The 26,757-nt window shown below is 42.4% G+C and overlaps 1 protein-coding gene and 1 non-coding gene across 10 annotated transcripts in view; both read right to left on the reverse strand.

The window, feature by feature from the left end:
• The window catches only part of PTPRT (protein tyrosine phosphatase receptor type T), a 648,808-nt gene that overhangs the window by 46,998 nt on the left and 575,053 nt on the right, over positions 1-26,757 (reverse strand). For all 9 annotated transcript variants that reach the window (XM_073555336.1, XM_073555335.1, XM_073555333.1 and 6 more), the window contains 7 exons: positions 13,746-13,833; positions 10,436-10,512; positions 10,306-10,342; positions 8,767-8,864; positions 7,612-7,728; positions 7,364-7,518; positions 1,225-1,360 (listed from right to left, as the gene is read on the reverse strand). In XM_073555336.1, coding sequence (XP_073411437.1) covers positions 1,225-1,360; positions 7,364-7,518; positions 7,612-7,728; positions 8,767-8,864; positions 10,306-10,342; positions 10,436-10,512; positions 13,746-13,833 — 708 coding nt within the window. The remainder of the gene's footprint in view (positions 1-1,224; positions 1,361-7,363; positions 7,519-7,611; positions 7,729-8,766; positions 8,865-10,305; positions 10,343-10,435; positions 10,513-13,745; positions 13,834-26,757) is intronic.
• On the reverse strand, positions 21,241-21,312 carry TRNAQ-CUG (transfer RNA glutamine (anticodon CUG)). The gene has a single exon. It is a non-coding gene; the product is annotated as a tRNA-Gln (tRNA).

Raw genomic sequence — 26,757 nt, forward strand, 5'->3', positions numbered from 1 at the left:
CATAGTGGAGCTCCGCTCCCTTAGCCCTGTGTTCACACAGGTTGTGCTTTGTCCAGCAATCAGGCTCTTTAGTCTCTCAATTAATTCCCCCTCTGTCCGGGGTTACCTCTTAGCTGCTTCTCATTCCCGGGGATTGTCCAATACACCCAGGCCAATATATACAGGCCTCACCGGGTCAGCGGCCTCAGCATGTGCCCTTCAGGGAGGCAGCACAACTTCCAGCCCTAGGCCTTCTGTGACCTTCCACATAGCCCAATCAGATCTATGCACTCTCCCATTGTGACCTACCCTGGTCACCTTATATGGTCCGTAGCCACACCCACTGGTGAGATACGGATCACATAGCTATGACCTCATCGTAGGTCCTTTCCAGACACCCAGCCATACACACACATATACAGGTTTACTATGGGCATTCAGACACACACCCCTGGGTGGGTTTGTAGGTGACTGGTCCCACCCATCTCACCAAGCCACCTGGAAGCTTTCTCTGATCCACTAATAAAAACCTCAGCAGTACCTCTGCTGATCAACACACGTTCAAGCTTCCATCCCAGGGCCACCCACCCTGGGATACATAATGGTCATTTACCATCCTGCCATTCATCCTATCTCCACTACCGCAATGGATATGCTTGTGTGCATGACCCATTCAGTGCCCCCTAGCTGTCATAAGGGTCACTGCATCACAATACACACAGTCCATATGCTTTTGAAATCATTCTTACTTTGTTGCATTTTTCCACACCTGCCTACAATTTTTGAACAGTATATATATATATATATATATTCAAACAATGTAAAAAACATATAGCCAGCTCACCATAAAGGAGTTCCTCTTAATGCAATAGTCGGTGTTCACCTTATATTCTGCACGGATCCAGGCAGGGAGTATGCCCCAACAAATAGAAATATAAGAGAATTGGGATCCAGCAAAAAGATGAAAGTTCACCAGAATTATGAAATCTTCTTCTTTATTAATCCATCAAATCATATAAAAAATATATGAGGAACTCCAATCAATTGGTAACATTCCAGCAAGGGACTACATGTTTCAGCACGGAAGATTACACAGCCCACGGGCTACCTATTCGTTTTGCTGCTGACCAGGTGTAATATTCCCATAGGTGTTTCATTTTCGATGTTGTAGCGTAAACTAGTAATTACCTTATGAGCATTGCAGCTATAACCTCATCCAATGCTCTTTGGATAAATTCATCTTACCTCTGTCTGTACCATGTTGACTCTCTGAGCTCTCAGCTCCCGCACGCAATTGAATATGTCCACCACTCCTTCATTCTCTGCCATGTCCAGCATAATATCGATGGCTATAAAACAGCCAGTTCTCCCAGCTCCAGCGCTACGGAGTAAAGTCATTATTAATAGTGACCGGTTCTATGAGTATTATTTCCTAACATTACTGTAGATAGTAGCATGAAAATCCAAATTATATTGGCGTTTACATGCTAACAACATTACAAGCTAATTTCAATCGATTACAAGTTATTAGGAAGAAAATCATTTAAAATCATTATAATTATTTGTTCTAAGTACCCTAAAACCAGTCAATGATTTGCAGTATTCAATGTACTATGGGTCATTTATTTTTTAATACTAGGGTGAGGAGAGGAGCAGATCAACAAGGGGAACCTAATGCCCATGGTGCATATTATTGGATTGTGTGTGCTATTGTAAGAGAGTGGAGAAATGGTCAGCACCCCCTGAAGATCATATAGTAATTATATTGTGTTATATTGATGCATTTTTTAGCTGCTGTATTGGTGTATAAGTGTACTGTAAAAAACTAGATGCAGGAGTTTTGTTAACCCCTTAAGCCCCAAGGGTGGTTTGCACGGTCATGACCGGGCCAATTTTTACAATTCTGACTACTGTCCCTTTATGAGGTTATATCTCTGAAATGCTTCCATGGATCCCGGTGATTCTGACATGATTTTCTCGTGACATATTGTACTTCATGGTAGTGGTAAAATTTCATTCATATAACTTGCGTTTATTTGTGAAAAAAATGGAAATTTGGCGAAAATTTTGAAAATTTCACAATTTTCCAAATTTGAATTTTTATGCCCTTAAATCACAGAGATACGGCACACAAAAAACTTAATAAATAACATTTCCCACATGTTTACTTTACATCAGCACAATTTTGAAACCAAAATTTGTTTTTGTTAGGAAGTTATAAGGGTTAAAAGTTGACCAGCGATTTCTCATTTTTGCAACAACATTTTATTTTTACTGACCACATCACATTTGAAGCCAATTTGAGGGGTCTATATTTAAAAAATACCCAAAAGTGACACCATTCTAAAAATTTCACCCCTTAAGATGCTCAAAACCACATCAAAAAGTTTATTAACCCTTTAGGTGCGTCACAGGAATTTTTTGAATATTTAAAAAAAAAATGAACATTTAACTTTTTTTCACAAAAAAAATACTTCAGGTTCAATTTTTTTATTTTACCAAGGGTAACAGGAGAAATTGGACTGCAAAAGTTATTGTGCAATTTGTCCTGAGTACGCTGATACCTGATATGTGGGGGGGGACCACTGTTTCGGCACATGGCAGACCTCAGAAGGGAAGGAGCGCCGTTTGACTTTTTCAATGCAAAATTGGCTGGAATTCAGATCGGATGCCATGTCGCGTTTGGAGAGCCCCTGATGTACCTAAACAGTGGAAACCCCCCATAAGTGACCCCATTTTGGAAACTAGACCCCCCAAGGAACTTATCTAGATATGTGGTGAGAACTTTGAACCCACAAGGGCTTCACAAAAGTTTATAACGTACAGCGGTACAATTAAAAAAATCATATTTTTTCCACAAAAATGATCTTTTCACCCCCAATTTTTATTTTTCCAAGGGTAACGGGACCCTAAAAATTATTGTGCAATTTGTCATGAGTACGCTGATACCCCATATGTGGGTGCATGGCAGAGCTCAGAAGGGAAGCAGCGCCATTTGACGTTTTTGGCTGGAATTGAGATCGGACACCATGTCGCGATTGGGAAACCCCTGATGTACCAAAACAGTGGAAACCCTCCACAAATGACACCATTTTGGAAACTAGACCCCCCAAGGAACTTATCTAGATGTGTGGTGAGCACTTTGAATCCCCCCAGTGCTTCACAGAAGTTTATAACGCCCGGGCGTGAAAATAAAAAAATCGCATTTTTTCCACAAACATGATCTTGTAGTCACCAATTTTTTTATTTTCCCAAGGGTACAAGGAGAAATTGGACCCCAAAAGTTGTTGTCCAATTTGTCCTGAGTATGCTGATACCTCATATGTGGGAGAAAACTACTGTATGGGCACACGTCGGGGCTCGGAAGGGAAGTAGTGACATTTTGGAATGCAGACTTTGATGGAATGGTCTGCGGGTGTCATGTGCGTTTGGAGAGCCCCTGATATACCTAAACTATTGAAACTCCCCAGAAGTGACACCATTTTGGAAACTAGACCCCCCACGGAACTTATCTAGATGTGTGGTGAGCACTTTGAACCCCCAAGTGCTTCACAGAAGTTTATAACGCCTGGGCGTGAAAATAAAAAAATCATTTTTTTTCCACAAAAATGATATTTTTGCCCCCAATTTTTTATTTTCCTAAGGGTAACAGGAGAAATTGGACCCCAAAGGTTGTTTTGCAATTTGTCCTGAGTATGCTGATACCCTATATGTGGGGGTAAAACACTGTTTGGGTGCATGGCAGAGCTTGGAAGGGAAGGAGCACCATTTGACTTTTTCAACGCAGAATTGGCTGGAATTGAGGTCAGACACCATGTTGCATTTGGAGAGCACCTGATGTGCCCAAACAGTGGAAACCCCCCAATTATAACTCCAACCCTAACTCCAACACACTCCTAACCCTAATCTCAGCCCTAACCCTAGCCCTAACCCTAACCCTAGCCCTAGCCCTAACCCTAGCCCTAACCCTAATGGGAAAATGGAAATAAATACATTTTTTTTATTTTATTATTTTTCCCTAACTAAGGGGGGCGATAACGGGGGGTTTGATTTACTATTTATGGTGGTTTTTATTTTTGGCAGCTGTCACACGCTAAAAGACGCTTTTTATTGTAAAAATAGTTTTTGCATCACCACATATTGAGAGCTATCATTTTTCCGTATTTTGACCCACCGAGTCATGTGAGGTCTTATTTTTTGCGGGACGAGTTGACGTTTTTATTGGTACCATTTTCGGGCACGTGACTTTTTTATCGCTTTTTATTCCGATTTTTGGGCCGCAGAATGAACAAAAAACAGCGTTTCATGAATTTCTTTTGGGGGGTGCGTTTACGTCGTTCCGCATGCGATAAAATTGATAAAGCGGTTTTATTCTTCGGGTCAGTATGGTTACAGTGATACCTCATTTAGGTCGTTTCTTTATGTTTTGTCGGTTTTATGCAATGAAAACTATTTTATATAAAAAATAATTATTTTTGTATCGCTTTATTCTGCGAGCTATAACTTTTTTACTTTTTTGCGGATGACGCTGTGTGGTGGCTCGTTTTTTGCGGGACAAGCTGACGTTTTCAGCGGTACCATGGATATTTATATGCGTTTTTTGATCGCGCGTTATTGCACTTTTTGTTGGGTGGTATGATAATAAATCATTTTTTGCTTAGTTTTTTATTTTTATTATTTAAGAGGTTCGTTAAAGGGGTTAACTAATGGGGCAGTTTTATAGGGTGGGTCGTTACGGACGCGGCGATACCAAATATGTGTACTTTTATTGTTTTTCTTTTTCTTATTTTCAAAAAATGAATTTATTGGGGAATATTTTTTTTTTTTTACTAATTTATTTAGCGATTTTTTTAAAATTATTTTTACACTTTTTTTTTTAACTTTATTACATTGTCCCAGGTGGGACATCACTGTCCTGTGACAGATCGCTGATCTGTCACATCACAGATCACTGTGACAGATCAGCGATCTGTCACAGGCACTGCTGCAGACTTCCTACATGCCTGCGCTTTGCAGGCAGTGAGGAAGTCAGTTCCCTACAGGCCCCCGAAGGTCCCCGTCGCCATCTTGGATCTGGGGGCCTGTAGGGAAAGAGCCCCCCGCAGCAGCGCTGCACATTGCGCTGCCGTGGGGGGCTCAGGGAAGCACGGAGGGAGCCCCCTCCCTGCCGATGCTTCCCTTTAACCCCCGGTACACCGCGATCGTGTCGGGGTTATCGTGTCGGGGGCGGTCCGTGACTGCCCCTGACACATTGTGCCGGGTGTCAGCTGTGATAATTAGCTGACACCTGGCCGCGATCACCGGCGCTCACCACGTGAGCGCCGCTGATCGCTATGACGTACTATCCCGTCCCTGGGAATTAAGTCACAGGGCACATGGACGGGATAGTACATCTGATGTCAGAAAGGGGTTAAAGAATGAGTTAGTGCAGCGCCCCCTAGGGCCGGGGTACTCAGTACCGGGGCGGTCAGTTCTCAAAGGGAATGTCACGGCAGCAGTGACCAGATCCATAGCCCTTGGCATGCAGTGAAAATGATGATAAGTTTATGAAAGATAGTTTGTGACGCCACCTGTGGTACTTGGCAAGTAAAGGTGTTAGCTGACGCTGCAGGTTCAGTCCGCTGGAGTAGGTGTTAATGCAGCAGAGTTGGTTCAGCTCTCCACAGGCAGAACTATTCCCCAGAGCAGATTATGGTGTTTAGGATGGTGATGATGGTGGTTGTAGTGCAGGGCAAGTGACGCAGCAATAAATTGGAAGGCACAGCAAAGTGCAGTCTTCACAAGTTTTACTCACAGTTCACATGGTACAAACACCAGCCGGGGGTGCTGTGTCCTCAGGGATAGTGGTCCAGACAGCTCTCGGGTAGCTTGGTGTGCACTTTGCCAGGGCTCCCTTAGATGGTCCTTTCTTGGCCGTCTCAATATGCTGGCTACCGTCTCTCCTGCCCTGCATCTTCATACACAGTGTCCCAAGCCAGCAGACTTGGATCTTGCCGGGCGACGTTGGGCAGACCCCTGGACCCTATATGTCTGTCTTTTCAGCGAATATGTATGGATGTGGCTACAGCACCTGAAAATACTGCAGCCTCCGGTTTCCTAGCATAGTCCTTAGTGTGTTTACTAGTTTTGGGGCCGGTCCCCTTACTGCGACCTGGTCCCTCCATCTGGTGAGAACAGGTGGATACGGGCCCCACGGATGGATTCTCACTATCTGTGCCCCTGAGACCTCTTTTTCCTCTCCACTACTATAGCCTTTCCTTCCCTCTTGCTTCTCTTTCTGGCAGCAAGCTGCACTCAGCTTCAGCATCAGCTCCCCTTCTATACTGTCCCTCTAGTCTAATAGCTTTCTGCTTACCACACTATGACTCCTCCCCCTCTATCTTCCTCCACCCACATCCTCTACTTAATTCCCCCCTGGCCAGATGGGGACTAGTGTTGGGTGCTGGTGTGTGAGTCCTGGCAGTGCCCCTTTCTTACCTGAGAGCAGAGTACCACACCTCTGAATGAAGTGCAGTACCCTGTTACGACTGAGACCGCAGGGGCACCACATTAGCAATTGGTGGGAAGTTCAGTGAAGAACTTCAGCTATATAAGGGGCTGCTGATGCCTTGTACATCCAAGTGCCTGTAGTTACAGCACAGCGATCATCAGCCAGATTAAAAGCAGATTATATCAGAAAGGAATGCGGCAAAAGTGGCAGAAGCATTATCCTGGAAGTGGGTACAGCTTAGTGGGAAGCTGGGAGAGGCCCAAACATATTTGGGAACAAAGGTGTAACAGAGCTATTAGTCTTGTGACTGTTCTGGAATGGACAAGGTTGCCCTGATACAGTGGTGGATTACAAGTTGCCAACCTAGTGTGGGAGATTTAGAGCAGGAATTCTATTTCTTGACTGATCGGAGCATCTGGAAATGTAGATGTAGTAGCCGGTATATAGGAAGTAGGACAGGAGGATTATACCAATATAGAACTGTATGATTGTGAGATCAGGTTGAAGATGAAAGGTAAAGTACTGCCATGCATAACCATCTCTGCTGTCAAATCTGTCAAATCAAAGTGTGAATACCATCCATACCATCCAGCCTGATGCTTTATAAGTTTTTTTTCAATTTCTACCACAGTAAAAGAATTTTTGTTGTTAACTATATTGGCCTCTCCTGGTTCCTTGTTCATCCCCTCCATTATACTACATCCCAGGGTGCAGCTTCCGGCCCCTAGCGAACATTACTGTTAGTGTGAGGGAAGACATTATCACTATATCACGTCTTTTACTGGTATTCATGGCTTCCAAATCACACTCGGCCAAATGAAACCATTCAGTAGGAATCAATAACAGAAATGAAGAGGGGTTTTTCTTTCTAGCTATTGTGGGACATATTGTTACCTGCAATGCACAGTGATAGGTCCGGCATCTGGTGGGTTAAGGAACTTCACCTGTCTGACAAAGCCCAAAAGACCAGTGGCATAACATGGTACACCATGATCTGGCCAGCTGGTGAAGTGAAATTGACGAATCTCCCTAATGTCATGAGATCCTTTCTAAAAAAAAAAACAAGATGCATTAACATCCTAATATCAGAAATCAACCACTTAATAAATCTCCGACATGGTTGATCCGTATATATGATTTACCTTTTGCACTGTAAATGTCCTGATGACATACTCTGCTAATGGTTCTGTTTCTATAAGAGATACCTTAATGTCACCATAGACTTCAGTATCCTCAGGCCAGTACCTGACACATTTTACCTAGAATTTAATTAAAAAACAGAAGGTTAATTTTGGTTAAAATGTGAATGGAGAGCGATGAAGAACATGCATATATGCAATAGCGGCAGGCCAAGTGGCTGCTATAGGGCTTGTGTAGAGAGGCCACTCTGCCTTTATTAGTCAGGTAGCAAAAAATTTGTGAAGGACTCAATCTTATAGGGTGTGTAAGAGATACATGGTGCTCCTATTAAAGGCCAGCGCTCAAGTAGGGTCCCATCCCATATAATACCACTATTTTTCCAGTGTTGACATTTTGTTCTCTGAGCCATGGTTTACATTTTATAAACCCCTTTCTAAAATAATCCGTGCATCTGATGAAGGTCAGGGATCTGACTGAAACTTTATGCATTAAACTGTGGATTGTGCATGTAAATGAAATGCAATAATTTGCAACTTTCTAAGAGTGACAAGTTCTTCAATGCTTAATCACCCAGCTAACTTCATTGTAAGCAAGCAGGGGAGAATGTTTTGTTCCATGGGTCATAATAGGGGAAAATGGAAACCCACCTGGAATATTAATAGATCACACAACGCTTATTATTATTGTTATATCCCTCTCTTCCTTCCATATACATCTAGCAGATGAGGTCATTGTATTTCGAGGCTTACAGCTCCTGGATATTTATAGTGAAATGAATGAAGACCTAGATTGTTAGCATTTTATATTCATGTGCCTGAGTCACCGTCTGATAAACATAATAATGACATTTGTACATTTCATATGGACGGCAGGAAATAGAAGACAACTAAGGCTAGCTAAAACTAGATGATTCTTCTATCAAGATTGAACACTAGGCATGGAGTACAGGCTTTTACCTAACAGAGAATGATTTTTGCTTTCAACTTTTTATCCCAATTGCTTTTTGTGATTTCTGGTAGTGTTTTCCTGTCTTTTATCAGAATTACGATTTCTCCAGTCTTTTTGTACTACACAAGCTTTAAAGCCCTAACCCATTCCTCACCCCTAACACCTTATAATGATTAGAAGTATTCTTTCATCAAGTTTAGGTCTCATACCCTTCCAACTTCCACCAGATTTGTCACCATCACCACGCTGACTGAGTTTTCCTGCCAGATCATCCGCCAAAAATCCTTTACGGTCTCCTGCATAGGACCTAGGGGATTAACAGATGATACAAAACAACATGTTTCCTTTTTAATACCAAATAAATGGCTCATTTATGTAATGTCTAAATAAACTAGGAATACATGTAGGAATTTAAAAAATGTTGTTCTAAAATGTGTAATGGCCATACTCCAATCCAATTTGTTTGTCTCATCTGGCTTTAGGAATCGGTATAAATCCCTGACAGCTTCTATTCATTTACCAACCAATGGACAATTCACAAAAAACAGGTCCTTTTTACTGCTGTCCGCAGCGTTTGGCAGAAAGAGAATGAACTGATATTTTTTTTGTTCACCAAAGTTTGTACTACGTAACACGTGGATTGCAAACACAGTAACATACGGATTCAGACTGAGAAGCTGAGAAGCCATACCCTCCCCTTTTCTCCTGTATTTTGTTTCTCCCCATTAGTTTTTCATTTATGTTTTTATAACACCCTTGCAGTGTTTTTTATTGTAATAATAAAATTTATTCGTTTAAAAGTAATTTCCTTTAAAGGGAACCTGTCACCTCTTTTTGCCGCTATAAGATGCGACCACTGCCTTTCAGGGCTTATCTACAGCATTCGATAATGTAGATAAGCCCCCGATCCGACCTGCAAGATAAGAAAAATAAGTTTTATTATACTCACCTGGGGGGCGGTCTGATGCGGTCCGGTCTGATGAGTGTTGCAGGTCCGGGTCCAGCACCTCCCATCTTCATGCGAAGTCATCCTTCTGCTTGCTTTGTGTCATGCTCCCGCACAGGCGAACTGATCTGCCCTGTTGAGGGCAGAGCAAAGTACTGCAGTGCACAGGCATTGGGCCTCTCTGACCTTTCCTGGTGCCTGCGCACTGCAGTACTTTGCTCTTCCCTCAACAAGGCAGATCAGTACGTCTGCGCAGGACCACGACATGAAGCAAGGAAGAGGACGTCATCAGATGAAGATGGGAGGGGCCGGACCCGGGACCTACAACACCCATCGGTCCGGACCACATCGAACCGCCCCCCCCGAGTGAGAATAATAAAACTTATTTTTCTTATCTTTCAGGTTGGAATAGGGGCTTATCTACAGCATTATAGAATGCTGTAGATAAGCCCTGAAAGGCAGTGGCCGTATCTTATAGCAGCAAAAAGAGGGGTTTTTGTTGTTGCTTATGTATAATTTTTTGCTTTTTGTTGGAATATATATGATTGAGTTCATTTTTTGGTGTTTAAGATGCTGAAATAAATCAATCTGAGTTATTCCATATCAAGGAATGTCATTTCAATTAAGGATGGTGAATGTCTTGGCTGTGTCCACAAAGTGCCGGGTAGGTAGCAAGTGTGCATTACCTAGAAGGTCTAATCCGGGATACACAACGATGAACTAACATTCTGTACTGGCAGTATAAAGTAGTATTCTGGTCCTAAAGCTTTGAAATGTACATTTATTTTTTTCAAGTCATTACCTTGGGTAGCAATGTAATGGTGAGGTCGATGATAACCCTGGAAGAAAAAAGCCCACAGATTGATTTAGTCTGATTGACAGTGATATTATATCATTTTGCAAAGCATAAGGAATGGGAATGTGTAACTTACATCCACATAGTTGGCATTAATGTAATCTGAATGAGGGTCTCCATCCATCAGCTGGAGCCGCACCCGTGAATGGTCATCTGAGAGAAAGAGACACTGAGATGTCACATGAAGGTCAGCTGAAAAGTGACAGGCAGGAATCAGTGACTCCGTAATATACGGTTCACTGACAATGACACATGTCTCCGCTGGCAAAGTTACTCATGAAGTCAGTGACAAAGTCACAGCCACCGCTATTGACAAGGCAAAGTTTTTAAATACCAGAGATTCATATTAATTCAAAAGACTCACTTACAAGAGATGAATGAGAATACGTAATGTGGAAGGATTACTAATTGGTAGGCCGGGAGAGGTAAGTGTAAGTTTGATAGTGTAGATTTCCATCTCTGAGGTAAGCCTTTTCATCACAGATGGGCTCAAGCAATTTGGCCAGTTTGTACTCTATGTCAATTCTATAAGTATAGCCTATAGACTTGCATTTCATAATTCATTTAATTATCTATAATCCATACCTTAGTGACCTCAGTGTTTTGCTTTACTTATTTGTATTATCACAGTCACCTGTTCACATCTGAATAATTTTGCGTGGAGGTGCTGGTCAGTTTTTTTGCAGCACACATTTGAGGGTGACTGCCTCTATATTTGGCTGAACACTCTTCCCATCTGAGTAAGGCTGGGTTCATATAGCGTTTGCCACTACAATCAGCGAATCCGTCAGAGCTTATCTCTGATCCCCCACAAAACGGGGTGTATAATGAAGAGATGGAGTGACAGTCGGCATACTCCTAGGTGACTATGTCTTCCTACCCTCCTCCTATAGGTGTATATGGCCAAAAATGAAGTACGAAAGAGCGCACTGTGACTCCATCTGCATTATCATAGTTAATGGCCTCATCAAATCATATGCCGGAATCCAGTTTGGGCGGGATTGGACGTACCCCAGATAGAGCTTCGCGAACATACTGGAAAATGCTTTGTGAACCCAGTGTAAGGTTGTTTTGAATCAGAGCTGGATCATTCACACGTCCGTTTCTCACTCATATGTTTTATCTTTGTTTTTTACTGATAGAACACATACCCATTATAAGCTAGGCAGCTGTTCACATCTATTTTTTTTGCGTTTGTCCACAAAAATAAGACAAACACATAAATTTTTGATCTGAGTCACAAATCAAAATTACCCATACAAGTCTATGGGTGAGTGAAAATCACAGAACAGCACACGGATGGCATCAGTGTATAACGCGTGTATAGGAAAAGATTTCTGATTTATAGTTTTTTTTATTTTTTCATATGTATAAATCACTGACTAAACCCTGATGGTAAAAACTCTCCATACACTGATGAAATTTGAATCTAAAATACTGATGAAACGCAGTTTATTATTTGAGTTCGAAAAAAATTAATTGTGTCTGAGAAAGAGTCTTACCTGCACTTTAAATTTCTGGGTCTGGGCCAAGGAGAGGTAAGACTGAATTTGACTAATACAGTGCAAAATTCCTATATTCAATGCTCACATATACAGTGGGTATGGAAAGTATTCAGACCCCTTTACATTTTTCACTCTTTGTTTCATTGCAGCCAATTTGGTTCATTTTGTTCTCATTAATGTACACTCTGCACCCCATCTTGACTAAAAAAAAAAACCCAAAAATGTAGAACTTTTTGCAAATATATTAAAAAAGAAAAAACGAAATATCACATGGTCATAAGTATTCAGACCCTTTGCTCAAACACTTATATTTAAGTCACATGCTGTCCATTTCCTTGGGATCCTCTTTGAGATGGTTCTACTCCTTCATTGGAGTCCAGCTTTGTTTAATTAAACTGATAGGACTTGATTTGGAAAGGCACACACCTGTCTATATAAGAACTCACAGCTCACAGACCAAATGATAATCATGAAGTCAAAGGAACTGGCCAAGGAGCTCAGAAATAGAATTGTGGCAATGCACCGATCTGGCCAAGGTTACAAAAGAATTTCTGCAGTACTCAAGGTTCCAAAGAGCACAGTGGCCTCCATAATCCTTAAATGGAAGAAGTTTGGGACCACCAGAAATCTTCCTAGACCTGGCCGTCCAGCCAAACTGAGCAATTGTGGGAGAAGATCCTTGGTGAGAGAGGTAAAGAAGAACCCCAAGATCACTGTGGCTAAGCTCCACAAATGCAGTAGGGAGATGGGAGAAAGTTCCACAAAGTCAACTATCACTGCAGCCCTCCACCAGTCGGGCCTTTATGGCAGAGTGGCCCGACTGAAGCCTCTCCTCAGTGCCAGACATATGAAAGCCCGCATAGAGTTTGCTAAAAAACACATGAAGGACCCCCAGAATATGAGAAATAAGATTCTCTAGTCTGATTAGACGAATGTAGACCTTTTTTTGTGATAATTCTAAGCACTATGTGTGGAGAAAACCAGGCACTGCTAATCACCTTCCCAATACAATCCCAACAGTGAAATATGGTGGTGGCAGCATCATGCTATGGGGGTCAGGACAACTGGTTGCCATTGAAGGAAACATGAATGAGTACAGAGATATCCTGCAAGAAAACCTCTTCCAGAGTGCTCTGGACCTCAGACTTGGCCAAAGAATCACATTCCAACAAGACAATGACCCTAAGCACACAGCTAAAATAACAAAGAAGTGGCTTTGGAACAACTCTGTGACCATTCTTGACTGGCCCAGCAGAGCCCTGACCTAAACCCAATTGAGCATCTCTGGAGAGACCTGAAAATAGCTGTCCACCATATGTTCACCATCCAACCTGACGGAACTGGAGAGGATCTGCAAGGAAGAGTGGCAGAGGATCCCCAAATACAGGTGTGAAAAACTTGTTGCATCACTCCCAAGAAGACTTAGCTCAAAAGGGTTCATCTACTCAATACTGAGCAAAAGGTCTAAATACTTATGCCCATGTGATATTTCAGTTTTTCTTTTTAAATTTGCAAAAATTTCTACATTTCTGGGTTTTTTTGTCAGTCAAGATGGGGTGCAGAGAGTACATTAATGAGAAAAAAAATGAACTTTTTTTGAATTTACCAAATGGCTGAAATGAAACAAAGAGTGAAAACTTTAAATGGGTCTGAATACTTTCGGTACACACTGTACTTGACAAATTGTGAATTTATTGCTTAATTTCTAGAATAATGCCATAATGTAATTCTTTAAAACGTTGGTCCACATTTTTATTTTAAATGTTTACCAGTTTAGCCAATCTAAACATTTAAATATAGACTAAAATTTGGATGATATTTTGGACTCTCTGGGACTCATCTCCAACCTAATCCATGTTCCCTAGCTATGGTCAAACTTACATGAGATAATATTCCCATATCTGTTCTTGTTACGGTTTTCATCCTCTTTTGCAGTATCCCAGGATGCAGTCTGACCCTCAGGTAAGGCCTGGAAAACATAATTTATAGAGTAAGGACTGAAAAATATAAATTATGACAATTATCACAGATACATACATACATTCTTTTAATGTAACCACAGGCAAGCTGAATTTTTCACTCATATCTACTGTATATCAAGCTTTGGGAAGCTTATTCTTATCTTACACCATTTTCCTGTATGGAATATTATTTGAAGTGGTTCCTTTCTCTTTTACGTTAGAAACTAAACAAGGAAAAGCAAAATTTGGCCTTTAATTAATTTTATAAGGTACAATGTTGCAATACCTTATACAGTAACCCTATAAGACAAAGGTATCTGTAGATGCACTATCATTAATGAAAATTCTTTTTCCCCCTAATTTATAGGCTATTGTTCCTTCAAGATCTTTTACTTTTTTCTTCAGTTTTTCAATCAGTGTCATGTCCCATGATTTTGAATCATACAGACAGTACTGCATTTAACCATATTGTTGTTTCATTGCTGTATATAGATCTGTCCCTTTTAGAGGTTTTCTCCTCCCCCCTTGCATGTGACTCTCATTTCTGTAACCCCTCCCTTCTTCTCCATTTTTGAGTCTTCTCCATCTTGGAGACACACGTTTATACAGCTCTGTACAAGGAAAGTCTCTTTTTACCTACTGTAACGTGCATTATGCAAGGATTCAGCCGAGAATAAACCTTCTACTGGACTCTTCAAACTTGCTCTTTTCAGTTGAGTTTAAACTATCTGCGGACATCACTAAACGTGAGTAACGGTCAACAGACTCCATGGGTTGGCAGTCTGAGCGCCCACACACTTACAGTTTGGCCATGAGGCAGAATAGTAGAAAGAGACTCCTGCAGTTACATCTGTAAAATCGTCTCCAGCTTCTACAAGTCAGAGCAGACATTAGAAGATCTGCTTACATCATATAGATTCCATCAGCCTGTGTGCAGCACAGCCCCTCCCCCAGCCTTCACCCTGCAGAGACTGTAGCAGATCATATTACACAGATCTCATCTGCCTGTGAGTTACAATGGCTGAAGGAAAGTCTGCAATATCTGAATATGAGGACTCGGCCACTAACAGACCCAGGCGCTCTGCTAAGCCATCACTGAAAGCTATAGAGAACCTTGAAGTCATTAAACATGAACTTTCTTGTAATATATCCATCTTATGACAAAGACTGCAGTCACATTAACAGCATCTCCCAGTATGCCTCTCATGAGTTACCAGCAGAGGGAGCCCTTGAACAATTGTACTCTACATACCAGGCTTACAAAGACACTTGCAGAAAATACATCTCAACACTACGGAAATTAAATACGCCAGGATCGCTAAAAGAATGCGAGGTCTTCCCACAGCTCAATGCCGAATGAGATAGCACCGTGCGCGACATTGTGAACAAAACATAAGAAAAATCCCACAAATGTCAGAAGTGACATCACACAGATCCAGGTCTGCTAGGAGCTCAAAACACTCAATCAAGTCAAGCTCATCAAGGTACTCAACCCTCAGTGAACAGCTCATAAGAGCGCGTGCCGAAGCAGAATTTATGAAAGTGCAAGCCATTTTCACCCAAAAGAAAGCAGAGAAGGAAACAGTATCTGCACGCAAGAAAGCAGAGATGGAAGCTGAATCCGCACGCAAGAAAGCAGAGATTGAAGCTGAATCTGCACACGAGAAGGCGGAAATAGAAGTCCTGCAGAAGGAATACGAACATGCAGCAGCCGTGGCAAAGCTAAAGGTCTTCGAGCAGGCTCTAGGTGGGAGCCAAGGAGGCAGCATCAATTCGTACGAACTCGACATGGGAGACCCACTTAAGCGCACAAGAAACTACGTGCTGAGCCAAACCCATGAACCCCTGACGACCAACAATATTCCCATCAGCACCCATCTCTCTCTAGAGTATCAGGACATTGATCCGCCTGCAGATTCTAGCTTTCACGGTCAGTCAAATGAACCACAAACATTCAAACCCGAACCTTCTTCATGTGTCAGTACACAGCCTGACCCTACACCTCAGCCAGTGCCAAACGCCAACATCTACATGCAACCTAACAGGCCGACAAGGCACTGCGCTCCTGATAACTGTGTGGTTCAAGTCCCCCATACAACAGAGATCATATGCCATAAACCGGTTGCTGGTCTAAATGCCTACGCCACTCCATATCTTCCCATGTTCTTGAACCAAGAACCTAAGACCCACGCTAACAGCATCACTCAGCCGGCAAATGTTACTCCAAAGTCAGAAAGAGCAGACATGGCCGATTTTGCGAGGCTAATGATACGCCGAGAACTCACCAACACCGGTCTCACAAGGTTCGACGACCAGCCTGAGAATTACAGAGGTTGGAAATATACCTTTAAAGCCGCAATTAGTGAGCTTGGCATCACTGCTTTTGAAGAGCTGGATCTGCTAATCAGGTGGCTCGGACCTCAATCCACGGAGCGGGTCAAGAGGCTCAGATCCGTCCACATCAGTAATTGAGCAGCTGGTCTCATGGCTGCATAGGAAAGACTAGAACGTAGCTTTGGCAGTCCTGAAGCCATAGAGAATGCACTGTTTAAGCGTCTACAGGATTTCCCCAAAATATCTGGCAAGGACAGTTCAAAATTCCTAGAGCTCAGTGACCAACTCCTAGAGCTCCAGTTAGCCAAGGCAAACACGCACCTACCTGGTCTTAGCTACCTCGATACCGCTCGGGGTGTTAACTCAATAGTTTCAAAGCTGCCATACAATATACAAGAGAAGTGGGCCACTATTGGATCAAAGTACAAAAGAGCCAATCAAGTCTCCTTTCCTCCATTTTCCTACTTCTGTGAATTTATCAAGGATATCGCAGAGCGTAAGACCGACCCGAGTTTTTCCTATGTAGAACCCAGCGGACCCGGTCCAACTCCTCCTAATTATCAGGGTCCACGTACTAACCTGAAAAGCCAAGGAGGCCCAGTGTCAGCGAAAAAGACCGACTTCCTTCCCACACCTACATCAGCTCCAAACCAGAGCAACACAGGGGACAAGGTTGAAGATCCTAATCGTATGTGTCCCATTCATAAGAAGCCACATCGCTTAAAGAAGTGCATCGGCTTCAGAAAGAAGCGGCTCCACGAGCGCAAGGAACTTCTAAAGACGTTTGGTATATGTTACAGATGTTGTGCTTCTACTGAACACTTTGCTAATGATTGTAAAAAATCCTATTAAGTGTTTGGAGTGTGACAGTGAGGACCATGTGCAAGCACTCCACACATCCCAGCCTACCTCTGCTCAGCTCACACCTTCCATACCCTCCACAAGCTATGGCGGGGAGGAAACAGAACAAGCAAGTACTACCAAGGTATCATCTTCATGCACAGAAGTTTGCGGAGAAGACCTCTGGGACAAGTAATGTGCAAACATATGCCTGGTGAACATATATCCTAAGGGTCAGCCCGAAAAGAGCACAAGGGTGTACGCCATCCTGGACGATCAAAGCAACCGATCACTTGCAAGGTCAGAGTTCTTTGACTTGTTTGATTTAAAAGGAAATGCTTACCCCTACACCTTGGGTACATGCAGTGGTGTCACAGAGGTCTCTGGGAGAAGAGCCAATGGACTTATAGTATCTTCACTTGAGAGCAACGTAGAGATACCTCTGCCTACACTCGTCGAGTGCAACCAGATACCATCCAATAGAGAGGAGATTCCAACGCCAGAGGTTGCTCTTCATCACCCTCATCTAATGACGATAGCCAACAAGATACCAGCTCTTGACAACAGGGCAGATATCCTGATCCTGCTCGGTAGAGACATTCTCTGACTGCATAAGGTACATCAGCAAATCAACGGACCACATGATGCTCCATTTGCTCAATGCTTTGATCTAGGCTGGGTTATCATAGGCAACGTCTGTATAGACAAGATGAAGAGGCCTACAAAGATTTACTCACGTAAGACTCATGTCTTGCCAAATGGTCGCAGTACATACTGTCAACCAAGCCCACATCACTACTGGGTGAAAGAAACACTGAGTGACTGTAAGTGGCAGCGAGAAACCTATGACAACATGAACATATTCTGGCCCTGTGACGACAACCTCGGGTCAACGGTGTTTGATTCTACAAATGAAGATAACAAGTTGGCACCAGCAAGAGAGGACAAAGAATTAATTATGGTCATGAACAAGGAATTCACCCAGGATGACTCCAACAACTGGACAGCACCCTTACCCTTTCGTTCTCCAAGGACAAGGTTGCCAAACAATCTGCAGCAAGCAACTGCAAGACTTACAGCTGCGTCTAAACTCAATGACAACACATGGCCGTCACCTCCAAGTTTCCGGTATAAAGACACTTGTTCAAAGGACATCAGCAACACTTATGAGCTGGGAGAACCAGAATCTGACAAGGAAATCAGACCAACCAGCTTTACTCACTACACTTCTGTGATACCAAAACCGAAGCTAAAGTCTCATAGGTTTGAACGCTTTTCAAGCTGGTCATCCGTCGTGCGGGCCGTAGCTCGTCTTCTTCACATCGCCCATAGTTTTAGCAGCAACAAATCATTAGCGTGCCATGGCTGGCACATGTGTAAAGGACACCCTACCGTTGCCGACATTGAACATGCAGAGCAGATCATCATCGGGTGTGTCCAACAAGAAGATTACTGTCACGAAATCGACAGCATCACAAGAGGTACCAGCTGTTCGATCATCATAAACTACTAAGAGTAGGTGGTCGTATATGGAAATCCAACTTATGCAGTAAGGAGCAGAATCCTATCATCATTCCGGGTCGACATCACATTGCTACTTTATTGATTCGCCACTATCATGAACGAGTGCAACATCAAGAAAGACAGCTCACCGAAGGTGCCATTAGATCATCGGGTTTATGGATCGTGGGAATGAAAAGATGTGTCTCCTCAGTGCTTCACCGTTGTGTTAAGTGCCAAAAGTTGAGAGGGAAGCACCAACATCAACAGATGGCAAATCTTCCAGTTGATCGGTTAAGTACAGACCAGCCATTCTCATATGTCGGGATAGATGTTTTTGGCCCATGGTCAGTTGTTACGAGAAGGACCCGTGGTGGAATCGCAAGTAGTAAACGATGGGCCGTGCAGTTCACCTGTCGTAGTATACATGCAGTTCATATTGAAGTGATCGAAACTATGGACTCTTCTAGCTTCATCAATGCTCTCAGAAGATTCTTTTCCATCCGGGGACCAACTCAGGTCTGACTGCGGCACTAATTTCATAGGAGCCTGCAAAGAACTTCAGCTTGATCGTTTCTTGACCGACAATGGGTGCGCTTGGGTGTTCAACCCTCCACATTCATCACATATGGGAGTATCCTGGGAGCGCATGATTGGAATTGCACGAAGAGTTCTGGATTCAATGCTGCTGGACCACAAGCTGCCACTCACCCATGAAGTCTTGGTCACCTTCCTCGCGGATGTGTCTGCAATAATAAATGCCAGACCGCTGGTGCCGGTATCGTCGGACCCTGATGCCCCAATGATCCTTACACCAGCAACTCTTCTTACACAGAAAACTGGAACCGCCACAATTCCTCCTGGAAATTTCAACCACAATGACATGTACAGACATCAGTGGAAGCAGGTACAACACCTGTCTTGTCAGAGACACCGCACTGCACTTGCTCATAGAGCCAGTGCGCGTGTCCTGAGTACAGAAGCAGTGCTAAGAGTTACCTGGGGAGCAGGGCAGCAGAGGTGACCAGGCGTGCTTCAGGCTATTAGTGTCAGGGTCCAGTCGGTGCTGGAAAGTAAAGATGCATAGGACCTGCAGACACTGAAACTGAATAATGTGCACGGGACCTATGGTCATGTGACTGCAAGGGGGCGGGGCTTAACGTCCTGTATTCAGATAGGACAGGACACCATACAACAACTCAGAGTCAGGCAAAACAGAGGTCACAGCAGTACGGGCAAACGAGGCACAGGAGCGACAAACAGACGGGTAGTCAGACAGAGCCAAAGGTCATACACAAGAGGGCGACGTGGTACCAAGGGGACGAGCAGAGAGGAGTCGGGTCACAAGCAGAGAGTCATACACGAGAGGTAGCGCAGTACAAGAGAGTCAGGCAGAACTCGTAACAGGGACAGAACCAGATCACAACCGAACAAGCAAGCAAGATATCAGGCACAAGGCACACGTATACAAGAGGTCACTTAACTCAGCCGAGGGCAGGAGTATAACTGACACCGGACCCAGGTCCAGTGAGCACTAAATAGCCTCCTGCTGCCAGAGAGAGGCAGCACAATTAACCCATAGTCTAACCAGGACGGGTCAAAGCGAAATCCTGTCCTGGATCATGACATGTCTAATGTCTTTTGGCACCATTGGAAGACAGAATACCTGCATCTGCTCCAGAGCCGTCACAAATGGCAGACAGCAAAACCTAATCTCCAAGAAGGAGACCTCGTCCTCCTAAAAGACAAAGAAGCTCATCGCAACTACTGGCCAATGGGTCTTATCACTAAGGCTATGCCCAGTGAGGATGGAAAGATCCGAAAGGTGGGATTCAAGGTAACAAAAGGTGGTTCATCACGACTTTTCCTTCGCCCAACCGAACTTGTACTGCTTCTACCAAAGGAGGACATCACATAAAAGATATTTCTACTGGTCACAGCTCACGATGGTGAGCATACCGACATACCCCCTTAACTGTAAGGAACTTAAACTTCATCTTTGGATTATTTGGGTTGGTGGAAGTGTTGGCATGTTGCGGCTTCCCCAATCTGAAGATAGGTTCTCCTATGGACTTGTACTATACATCCATTGAGGACTTCACGTCATCAACCAAGAATTGGACTTACAACTGTTACAGTTTATTTTGCATGTTGTGTTTCTTTTTTTGTCTTTCAGGCTTCTAGGACGCCGTTGATCATCATCGTAACACGTCATGTCAAGTTGAATCATCATGAAATCTAAAGATTTCAGACGGGGAGTGTCATGTCCCATGATTTTGAATCATACAGACAGTACTGCATTTAACCATATTGTTGTTTCATTGCTGTATATAGATCTGTCCCTTTTAGAGGTTTTCTCCTCCCCCCTTGCATGTGACTCTCATTTCTGTAACCCCTCCCTTCTTCTCCATTTTTGAGTCTTCTCCATCTTGGAGACACACGTTTATACAGCTCTGTACAAGGAAAGTCTCTTTTTACCTACTGTAACGTGCTTTATGCAAGGATTCAGCCGAGAATAAACCTTCTACTGGACTCTTCAAACTTGCTCTTTTCAGTCGAGTTTAAACAATCTGCGGACATCACTAAATGTGAATAACGGTCAACAGACTCCATGGGTTGGCAGTCTGAGCGCCCACACACTTACAGTTTTGCCATGAGGCAGAATAGTCAGGCTTTCCAATTATAGCGTTTCGCAAAGATAAATTTGTTACTACGTCAATGTCATCTGAAATTAATCTTACAAGTTCCACTGAGATTTCAACTCAGATCACTGGATTCAGAGTCCAGAGTGCTAACCATTACACCATGGAACCAATTCAGTGCAATATCAATGTCATCCTAAAAGTACAGGGCTATTGTATCTGCTCTACATATCACAGACATGTACAGTGGCATGTAAAAGTTTTGGCACCCCTTGTCGAAATTTCTGTTATCATGAATAGTTAAGCAAATTGAAGAGGAAATGATCTCTAAAAGGCATAAAGTTAAAGATGACACATTTCTTTTGTATTTTAGGCAAAATATATATATTCATCTTTTACATTTTAAAAATTACAAAAAGGAAGATGGGCCAATGCAAATGTTTGGGCACTCTTGAAGATTTGTGTGCTAAGATAACTATGACCAAAGTGTCAGACCTTAAAGAAGTTGTCCACTATTTGGACAACTTATTCTCATACCCCTCGCTTGACTTTGGTAAAATAGTAAAACTTATACTCACCTCTCGTGCTGGTGCCGTTCCAGCAGTGTCGGCCATCTCTCTCCCCGGGCCTCTCGTGCAGTGCTGTGACACGTGACGCCGGCGCCCAATCAGCACAGTCTCCTGTCAAACTGAGCAGGAAGAGGGAGTCCTAAATCAGCTGCATCCCGAACTTCCTGTTCATGTTCCATTTGTCTGAAGGTGGGGATAGTGGCACTGGCACTGATTGGGCACTGGCATTACATGTCACAACACTGCACGAAAGCCCTGTGGAGAGCGAGTGCTGACCCCATGGGAACAGTGCTGGCACAGGAGGTGAGTATAAGCTTTATTATTTTATGGGGTCCAAACATTTTAAATATTTTGATGATGAAGAGATTGTTCAAGTAGTGGTGGTCAACCCCTTTAATCTGCCTTTTATGGTTATGGCTTGTTCACTATCATCATTAGGAAAGGTCAGAATACAAATTTCCCAGCTTTTTTTTTAAAAAACCAGCCTCCTCTAATCTTGTACCAAAAAACAACAGTGTTGGGTTCTTCTAAGAAGGTGCCTAGAACTCTGAAAATAAAAATAGTGGAGGCCCACAAAGTGGGAGAAGGCTATAATATGAAAGCAAAGCATTTTGAAGTTTCCTTTTCCACAGTTTGAAGTGTAATTAAGAAATGGCAGTTAACAGGAACATTGGAGGTCAAGATAAGGTCTGGAAGACCAAGCAAAATTTCAATGAGAGCTGCTCATAAGATTGCTATAGGGGCACATCAGAATCCCTGCTTGACTGCAAAAGACCTTCAGAAAGACATAGCAGACTCTAGAGTTGTGGTACATTGTTCTACTGTTCAGCGACACCTGCACAAATATGGCTTTGATGGAAGAGTCATCAGAAGAAAACCTCTCCTGCAGTCTCCTGCATAAAATTCAGCATCAGAAGTATATAAAAGAACATCTAAACAAGCATGATGCATTTTGGAAACAAGTGCTGCGGACTGATTGAGGTTAAAATAGAACATTTTGACTACAATAATCAAAGGTATCTGTGGAGAAAATGGGTCACAGAATTTCAGGAAAAGAACATCTTGCTAAGCATTAGGCATGGGGGTGGATCAATCATGCTATGGGTTTGTGTTTCAGCCAATGGCTTGAGGAACATTTCACAGGAAGAGGGAAGAATGGATTCAATGAAATGTCAACGAATTCTTGATGCAAACATAACACCATCTGTAAAAAAGCTGAAGTTGAAAAGTTGATGACTTCTACAAATGAATAATGATCCAAAACACACATAAAAATCCACAAAACACTACCGCAAAAAGAGCAAACTGAAGGTTTTACAATGGCCCTTAAAGTCCTCTGATCTGAACATCACTGATAATCTATGGCTGAATCTCAAAATAGCAGTGCAGGCAAGACGATCCAGGAATCTCACAGAACTGGAAGAATTTTCGAAGGAAGAGTGGAAGAAAATCTCTCAAACAACAATTGAAAGACTTTGGCTACAAAAAGCATTTACAAGCTGTGATAGTTTCAAAAGCAGGTGCTAACCATGCAGGGTGCCAAAACATTTGCTTCGGACCATTTTAATATGTTATAGATGAAAATGCATAAATATATTTTGCCTAACATACAAAGGAAATGTGTAATCTTTAACTTTAGGCCTTTTAGAGATCATTTCATCTTCAATTTGCATAACTGTTCACCATAACAGTAATTTTGACCAGGGATCACCAAACTTTTATATGCCATTGTAGTTGTCCATAATTTGCTTGTAAAGTAAAATAAAAAAAGAAACAGATGCAAGAGTCCTTAGTGCAGATGACTCTTACTCCATCATTTGCAGAGGACAGAGAAATTGCCAGGTAGCAGTCTCACGTTGGTTAGTTCTAAAGAGGTCAGGCACAGCTCTGTTACCGGGCATAAATATACAGTATATTCAACTTTTGATAGCTCCATAAGGCCAGTCGGATAGATCACTGTAATCTCATAGGAAGATTTAAAAAACAACAAGGAAATTTGCTGCTGAAAAACAGCAGGCACTGCTAAAGTGTCAGAAACAATTAATTTTTCTTAGTATTGAAGCAATAAATGGTATGGCAAATAAGGCAACACTTTTCTACATTGAAATTATGTCTTTCTCAAGACATAAATGCTAATAGAGATGAGTGGATCTTTTGAAATTCAAATTGCTGACTTCGCTGAATTTTTGCAAAAAATCTCAATACTGAAAAGCTTGTAATTGCTTGGAAAATAAACATGGGATAGCAAAATATCCCTGCTGACCACAAGAGGTTACACTCTATAGGAGAAAGAGAGGACCCTGCTGATCATAAAAAGTTACACTCTATAGGAGAGAGGACCCTGATGACCATAAAAGATTACACTCTATAGGAGAGAGAGAAAACACTGCTGACCATGAGAGCTTACAGGAGAGAAAGTACCCTACTGATCATAAGAATTTACACTCTATAAAATATGCAGTGAAGAATGGGGAACAAAAAAGTGGAATAGGATCTTATCTGATAAGTGAAGACAGTAGGATACCGTTGTGTAATACCCAGTAGATGGAATTCAAAATTGTCAGCTGCTATGGTAAAGTCCTCTTTTCTTTTCTGTAGTGTGCAAGCTCTTATGACCAGAAGAGAGAAAGAGAGGACCCCAGTGTTCATAAATGCTTACACTCTATAGGTGAGGGAAAGAGCGTACCTCACTGATCATAAGAGCTTACACTCTAAGAGTGAGAGAGAGAGAAAGAGAAGACCCCACTGATCATAAGTGCTAAACCTCTATAGGTGAGCGAGAGATAGAGAGGACCCCACTGATCATAAGAGCTCTACAGGTGAGAGAGGACCCCACTGACCATGAAAGCTTACACACTACGGGAAAGAGAGACTTACCTAGTGACTCTGGAGATGGAAACAATTCTGCTGTACAAACTGTGCTTCACTGGGAACCTCTGATCTGTTATGGTCCAGGTACTGACCACCATTATAGAAGGCATGATAATCACCTAGGTGTCATAGTTGCAGGGCATTATGGGAAAGCCTGCGTGGCAACGCAAAATGAAATTAGCCTGCTATTTGATGCTCCAGTAGTTTGGGAAATGGTGCCAAGCAAGTTTTTTTTTGCAAAATGCGAATTGAATCTCGAAATGTTCAAAAAAATTTCAGGAAATTTGACTAGAACTCCATACTCGCCGTATTGTTCCACTCATCTTTTCTAATAAATATTCAGTGCTTCGGGCATACCTGTTAATCCACACTGCTACCACAACACTCGTTTGTATAAAATGTTCCTACGCAGTCCCTGCAGATTTGTACTATAGAGCCGGGTTAATTCCATATGTGCCCCTATACAGCACCATGTAAGGCCTCATTCACACGTCAGTATTTGATCAGTATTTTTCATCAGTGTTTGAATGCCAAAACCAGGAGCGGACCTTACAGAGAAAAACTATAATTGAAAGACTGACACCTGTTCTTTGTTTTGGAGACACTCCTGGTTTTGGCATCCAAATACTGATGAAATACTGATCAAAAATACTGATGTGTGAATGAGACCTTAAGGAGAGGAATAGCTGTAATACAACATTGAATGGAGTACCGTGGTGGTTGATGCCTTACAGCTGAATGTAAGTCAGAAGTTGTAAAGAGCCGTAATTCGGTCTCCTGTTTAAAGCCCTGCTTTTGCTTTAAAGTTGACTAGGTATGCACTCATTTTTGGAATTCTGTTTCTTTTAAAAAAAGGTCCTGAATTTTCAACTAAAATTTAATTTCATTTGTCATTTGTATAATCAACCTACTTTGCAGTATATTGAAGTGATATACTTCAATTTTATCAATCTAGTTTGCAGCTGAATTTCCATTGCACAAGCACCCTTGGCCTTTATGAAGCATCTTTGTTATTTTTACCACCTCTCTTTTATCTTCTCCAGAAAACTATATAAGAACTATCAGAGGAAGGATTGTTAAAGTTGGTCCCTATTTTTTTATATACCAGCACGTATTGGATGTCTATGTTTTGTGCACTTAGACATCACGGGTTCAGAAAGGTAATGATGCTCACTGAGCAGCATGATCCTGTAACTAGTTGTCTGCATACAGATTTGTTGGATATTCTTTTCTTGCTATTGTCCTCTATCCACTGGTAATTATGCCATTATTTTTTTTAACCTACCATTACCGCTTTCTTTTCTTCTTTCTCTGTCTTCTCTTTGATATAATTTTTCAGGTCGCCTTTTCATTTCCAGCCTAGCTGGCTGCAAAGTGGTTAACAGGTACCATAGACTAGCAGAGACAACGAGGCCTTGCTGAACGTTTGGTGTTTATTGAAGCTGGATCTTTTATATAGGGATAGACAGGTAATGAGCGGTTAATTGGGAACACCACTTTGATCCGAGTTCTATTTGCCTTTAAAGGATCCAACATCCTAATAGCATTTAATCTCCCAGCAGAGACGCCGTGAGCAGTTACAGCTCATTTCCATTCCACTTCAAAGCAGCCAAGGGGAAAACAGACAGTATTATCAAACAGCAGGGTCTTAGAGGGGGGCTTTTGTCATCTCGTACTTTATAAATATGTCATTGGAGTGCTCTCATCTCTGAGGTCTCTTTTTTAATATATTTTTTATTCCACACTTTACTTTGGGTTCATTTTTAGCAAAATATCACTTGCCTTCCGAACAGGAAATCAGATTCCAGTCTTGGTTAACCTACTGTTCCACAAATTGACACATTAAATGTGCCCAAACACCTTAGATTGCTCTTATTTGGCTAATAACTTTCGCCTCTGACCACCCCCATACGCATACAACTACTCGGCTTGGCCAAGCATTAATGTTTTATGAGGAAAGCAGAGTAAAGCCCCGATACACATTTGACTAATAATGAAGGATCACACTAATATCTGTGGGATCAGTTGAGGTCAAATATGTAAGGAGGCCTCCTTACTTTCCCCCAGCGGCAATGTCAGGGGACAGAGGGATTCAGCATGTCCAAATTTGGACTGCCTATTCTTCTCCAGGAGATAAGCCATGGCCATAGATGTCTGGCAGTGGATCTCTCATAGA

This window comes from Dendrobates tinctorius, unplaced genomic scaffold (genome assembly GCF_039654945.1).
Source record: "Dendrobates tinctorius isolate UK_male_01 unplaced genomic scaffold, ASM3965494v1 ptg000223l, whole genome shotgun sequence".
Classification (NCBI taxonomy): domain Eukaryota; kingdom Metazoa; phylum Chordata; class Amphibia; order Anura; family Dendrobatidae; genus Dendrobates; species Dendrobates tinctorius.